The sequence below is a fragment of the Podarcis liolepis genome, assembly GCF_965112155.1.
Source record: "Podarcis liolepis genome assembly, chromosome: 8".
Lineage (NCBI taxonomy): Eukaryota > Metazoa > Chordata > Lepidosauria > Squamata > Lacertidae > Podarcis > Podarcis liolepis.
Genome location: NC_139560.1, coordinates 63,605,098 through 63,611,022, shown reverse-complemented (window position 1 = coordinate 63,611,022; position 5,925 = coordinate 63,605,098). Strand labels below are relative to the sequence as shown.

The following is a 5,925-nucleotide window of genomic DNA, read 5'->3' as shown; positions in this document are numbered from 1 at the left end:
AGAGGACCACCGACATTTGTTTGCACTGGGCATAAGTTGCTGCCTGAAAATAATAAGGCGCAAAAGGCAGGAGCCTGAAAATAGCAGGAAATATAATTAAGAAGTTTCTGTGGAACTAAGATAGTATGAGTTTTCTTTTTAAAAGATTAGTTTCTTATTCCATTCACCCTTGATACTTTAATATTTTGTATCAATTTCTATCTTCCCCAACCCTTAGAAATAAATAATAAAAACAAGGGCTTTTAAAATAATTTATCACATAAATATGATTTGCTACCAATACATTTGGCTTCTGCTTCAAAATTATTGGCACAATATATTTTTTCATAGTTAACTTTTTACAAAACAAGTGTAAACATTCATAGGAGAAAAATACAAGGGAGTACTATGCATGATACAATTCAGACCAATAGCACAGCTGACATATTGCAGTAAAAGTTCTATACTTTTCCATACGATAAAAGCTAAGTTCCTATGTATCTGTATGGTTAAAATAAATGTTCTACTTTAAGGAGCTTGATTCACATTTCACTTGTTGAAATTTGCCAAAACAACTGTGTTAATGAAGTCCGTACTTCTAGACAGCTACTCAATGCAACTTTATTACCTTAGGCACCAACTGTTCAGCTTCACATATGGAAATGGCAGAAACCAAGGCTTGAACATTAGCCATTCAAGGATGTTTTTCACTTCCTAGGAAATCCTAACACAGCACTTAATGTGTATTATAGAGTCTGTTCTTGATGAAGACTATGCTAGACAGATGTTGCCGGATACCTGGATAATGCTGAATATGATTAAACCAACGAGAGACGTTAAGGTATTTCTCCTTCTCCTGCACTGTAAGGTCGGCCTAAATAATGGAAGAAAAAGTAAGTTTCACATATTATGATTAACAGCAATATATAGTGTCCATTAACCTGTTAAATCAGGTCTCAAAATTTGAATTGTGGAAGTATGGCTTATTCATTTGATTTCATACTAAACAAGATTCTTCACTAGTTTACCATCATGATCCAATCCTCTGTCCTATGCAACAAAAAAACAACCATGAGTTCTTTTATTGTTCTGGTTTCATCTGTTCTGCTATCACATAAACTTGGCCTAACCCAAGATATGTTAGTTACGTTAACTTTGCCACCCCCAATATTCAAATAATACAATTTATTCTGTGCTTATTGTTCTATTTGCTGATGTAATAGCTGCAAAATATGGAAACAGCATTTTCAAAGGTTAAGGGGGGCGGGAGCAAACTTCCAGATGGATGACTTTGGACTGGTCCTTTGCCCCCATTCCACCCTGAAGTATTAGAGATGGAGGGAAGAACCCCAATTCGTGCTTTCATGCTCCAGATGTATAAGATACAGATAACCTTGATATTATGGAAATACAGTCTGGAAAACACCAAACGTTTTTCTATTCTACACTAACATAATGGAAAATCCCTTGAAATGTTATGACCCTTTTCTTCTGAAGTTACTATTGACAGAGGAACGGAAATCAAATTTTGAAAAGAGAAAGGCATCTCCCAACCAAAGCTGTAACAAGCTTGTACTCACTATGATGTGGTGCAGTCCATAGTACAGCAAAATATCTGCTAAAGTAAAATTGTGTCCTGTAATATAGACTTTGTCTTCAAGGTATGAATTCAGGTCCTAGAAAGAAACAAAATGAATGCACTTCAGAAAAAAAGAAATACTTAAAATACACTCTTCCACATACTGTCACCACGACTGATAGGCTTATATGTATGCATAATCACTACAGAGTAATTGAATATGCAGTCTGGGCAAGCCTCCCAATTCCTCAACCAGTTCTTCCACTCTGCTCAGTGCTGACTCAGGGTGCTAAAGCAGATTGGGACTGAAAATACAGAGTGAAAATTGTTGTTCCATTCCTCTCCCAACAGTTCCTTATAATATATAGGAATAATGTATCCTTACTCAGAATACCCATAGGACGCACGTAGTTTTTTTGGGGGGGGGGGATAAAGAAAAAAAAATATTTCCCCCCCAGGAAATGTCTCTCTTCAGACCAGGTCGGGGGACAGCGGGAAGGCACGCCGCGCCTCCCCGCTGTCCCCGGAGCTTGTGCAGCTGGCGGTGGGGAGAAGTGCGCTTCTCCCTGCCGCCAGCCTTCAGACCAGGTTGGGGGACAGCGGGAAGGCGGCATTTCGCCTCCCCACTGTCCCCCAAGCTTGTGGAGCTGGCGGTGGAGAGAAGCGCGCTTCTCCCCACCGCCAGCCTCCAAAACAGGTCAGGGAACCGAAGCCCGGGGCGCGCTGTGCAGCGCACCCCGTGCTTTGGGCTGCTGCCCGCAAGCCTTGCGAGCCCGCAGGAACTCCCACCGGGCTTGCGGATAGCTTCCTGAAGCCTGCATTCGCCCCATAGGACGCACACACATTTCCCCTTCATTTTTGGAGGGGAAAAAGTGCGTCCTATAGGATTAAAAATACGGTAGTTGCTGTGAACTAAGGATAGAAGAAAAGTAGTGGAGGATGATCCATAAGGGCTAATGGGGCACTGCCTCAACAAGTTCAGACTGCTCTCCACCAGTCCCCACCTGCCTCCTTCCTTCTTTACAATGAGTTCAGGTGGTGGCCTTGGCTGTCAGCTTCCTTCTCGTCTCAGTGCTACCTTTGCAGAATTCAGCAAAGAGGAGGATGGGGACACAACCAGAACTAGTTGGCTCCGGCTGCTATTGACTCTGGCCCTACCTATTGTTGGTCTGTCTCCTGGTTCCACTGGGCAGCCTCCACTGGTTACCAGGGAATGACAGCTCTTTTCAAGAGGAAAGTCACACAATCCAATAACTAAAAATTAGAACAACTGTAAAATCAGACTGAAAATTTGGTACTAAGCACAGAGCATTGTGCAGCCGAAGCTACGCACATTTAAATCCCATTGATTTCAATGGGATAGTCAACTACCATGAATACCTTAAGAGATATTATATATGAACTGCCACTTGTTAAATTCAGTTCATATTGCAAAAAAAAAGCACACGGCTAATTTCAGTGGGTCTACTCTGAGTAAAACTTAATTGGAAACAGCCCAGCAATTATGCTACCTTGAGATCCAAACTTACAGTGTGAGAAATTGTTACTCTTACCTTCAAAATTAGTCGAATATCTTCTTTACTGGACTGTTTATCTACTTGCGTTACTCTGTATTCTAACCACTGCTGAACTATTGCTTTCTCTTCTGTGGTGCTCCCAAGCAGCTGTTCCTTCTTTGCTTGTTTTACTAGATGGATGGCTATAGTTGTCAGTCCTGTCAGACTGGGGCCATTGTTCATCTGTAGTACAGGAGTCTAAGAGAAGGAATTCAAGCCAATTCAGTTATTCAGATGTAGAACAATATCTGAACTTCTGCTACAAGGCATCTTGTCAAACTCCATTTTATAAAAGAAAAGCTACCTTGTGTGAAATCAAAATCCAACTAAATTTCTTGGAAATTAATCCCATTTAAAAATAAATGAATTAAGAGTAGACTCAAGTGATTACAGGAAGAAATGCAGTTTTATAAGGCTCTACACATGGTTTTTGTTTTTATGATTTTGAGCAGAACACACCCACACAAAGAAAGCTGAAAAACTGAACAGAGAAATAACACCAAGGGGAACCAAAGCCTTGCTTCATAATATTTCAAATACAAGTGGGTCCAATATGGAGTATTTCAGCTATGGATTCCCTACAAAATAAGTAATAGGGAACCAGGCAGAGAGCCTTCTTGGTAGTGGCACCTGCCCTGTGGAACGCCCTCCCATCAGATGTCAAGGAAATAAACAACTACTGTATCTGACTTTCAGAAGACTTCTGAAGGCAGCCCTGTTTAGGGAAGTTTTTAATGTTTGATGTTTTATCGTGTTTGTAATATTCTGTTGGGAGCCACCCAGAGTGGCTGGGGAAACCCAGCCAGATGGGCAGTGTATAAATAATAAAATTATTATTGTTACTTATTATAGTTTTAGGAGCATCCATGGGTTATCAGCAAGAACCATGTTCAAGTTCATATACATCCAGCACCACCACATGGTTAAGGGTTGCCCAGAAAGAACCATTTCAGTATGCACATGAAAGTTTGAAATAATCTATTAAAAACAACCTAACATATTTTGGAGAAGGGTTCACAAAAGACCACATTTTATCCAATATAAGAAGAGTGTTCTGACATTTTAAACACACCCCCTTCAATGGAATTGTTAACTGCAGTACTCAGTTCTGATGAATGTGTATCAATAACCCACACCCGTTCACTCCCTTTTCCAAAGAAGCCAACCTGGAGAGCATCAATCCACAGACACAGCCCAAAACCAATGTTTCATTTCCAAAGTTGTAACATCAGAAGCTGAGACGTTTTCTTAAGGCCTAGCCATACAACAGAAACATATGTTGTTGTTTTTTTATGCCCCAGTGAAGAGAAGGAAGCAGTTAAGAGTAAGGTGCATGAGAAGTCATCCATTGGTGCTCATGCATAGATTTAAGATCGTATAGATTAGTTTTTATTTAAAATGAATGGCAACGGGAGAGCGGGCAGAGCCTCTGACAACATTTCCAGCGCAACCTCGTGCACGTCCGGGCAGAAAGCAAGTGCCATCACGCTCAGTGGGGTGAGTGCAAATCACAGCCCCAAAATAAACTGCTAATAAACAGCGCCTGTGTTATCATGAGACTAGCTAGGGCGCAGCCCCCAGAGGGACCTTAGAGGCTCACAGATTATTCAAAAGGATTTGTGTGCCTTAGCGTTTTTTTCGCATTTGAGAAAGGCAATCAAATATTGTCGGGTTAACTTTGCAGAACAGGCAAAGCTGACAGGAAAAATCTGAAATCAGCATGATCAAGTATTCCCAAAAGGACTGGAGTAAATTTATACGATATCTGAAAGATTATTGTAAGCAATTAACATCATCAGCAGGATTGCCTGAAGACTTGTAATGAGAAATTTTCTACCTTTCTATATTTATTTAAAATTTGAGCCATTTTGTAATGAGTGTAATTAGAATTGGAAAACGTGCAAATTGCAATGATATATACAGTAAAGGTTAATTTTGAAAGCCATGAGCCGGGAGGGAAGGAAGTCAGTAAGATTTAAAGAGCCAGGGAGGTAAAGTGGATAAGAACGATGTGAATTTATATTATTAAATGGAAAAATAAATAAAAATTGTGTGTGTGTGTGTGTGTGTATCGTCGGGTTATTTATTCTTGCTAATTTAGCGGTTTCAAGCGTTATACTTTTCGGGTCGTCGTCCGTGCCCCCCCCCACGAGACACCTGCGAAGTTAGCAATTATTATTATTTTGTGCAAGCAGTTAGCTTTGCCTAGAGAGCTGCAAAACATCCTGGCACCAGCCCAGTTCATAGTACTATCTGTCAGAGGGGGCTGGACTAGATGAGCTTTGGGGATCCCCCTTCCAAGCCAATTCTGAGGAGAATCTCCATTCAAACGCGCCTCGGTCGGTCTGCCTGGCGAAGGCAGCCAGCTCCTCCCTCCCTCCATTAACCGCCAGCCCCCTTTCCCCTCCCCGGCACCCCCAGTCCCTCTTCACCTTCCGCTCTCCTTGCCCGCTGTACTTGTTCCCCTTCTTCAAGCCCAGGGACTTCTCCAGCAGGCTCAGCTCCTCGGCGGCCGGGCCAGGCCCCACGACGGCGGCCGCCATCTTTCGGCGAAAGGGAAGAAGAAGGGGGCGGGGCGCTCTCAGCCGAGCGGCCTGCGCCGCGATTGGGGGAGGCTTGTTTAGTCCCGCCCCTCGCGAGGCGTGTCTCCCTTCCCGGCCGAATCGGAGAAGACGCCTGGGAAGGACTGACGTGGGCAAGGTGGCCGGCGCGTTGGCGCGCATGCGCGAGAGGGCACGCGCGCGCCCCTTGATAGCCCAGCCTGCAAGGGTTCCAAGCAGGATCCATCGCAGTCGCGTGGTGCCGGGGCAG

General features: G+C 43.0%; 1 protein-coding gene across 1 annotated transcript; it reads right to left on the bottom strand.

The window, feature by feature from the left end:
• Window positions 1-237: 237 nt before the first annotated feature.
• Window positions 238-5,703, bottom strand: EEF1E1 (eukaryotic translation elongation factor 1 epsilon 1). Its single transcript, XM_083519771.1, has 4 exons — window positions 5,547-5,703; window positions 3,112-3,312; window positions 1,560-1,655; window positions 238-853 (listed from the first exon to the last, which is right to left on the bottom strand). The coding sequence occupies exons 1-4, from the start codon at window positions 5,655-5,657 to the stop codon at window positions 716-718; spliced, it is 546 nt and encodes a 181-aa protein (XP_083375897.1). The 5' UTR covers window positions 5,658-5,703; the 3' UTR covers window positions 238-715.
• Window positions 5,704-5,925: the final 222 nt, after the last annotated feature.

Bases quoted from the DNA above. Each gene is read 5' to 3' on its own strand.
- EEF1E1 (XM_083519771.1), bottom strand. From the start codon at position 5,657: ATGGCGGCCGCCGTCGTGGGGCCTGGCCCGGCCGCCGAGGAGCTGAGC. The intron at 1,656-3,111 runs GTAAGAGTAACA...GTTTCTTTCTAG, and splicing joins ATATTCGACTAATTTTGAAG to GACCTGAATTCATACCTTGA. The intron at 854-1,559 runs GTGAGTACAAGC...TCCATTATTTAG, and splicing joins ATGGACTGCACCACATCATA to GCCGACCTTACAGTGCAGGA.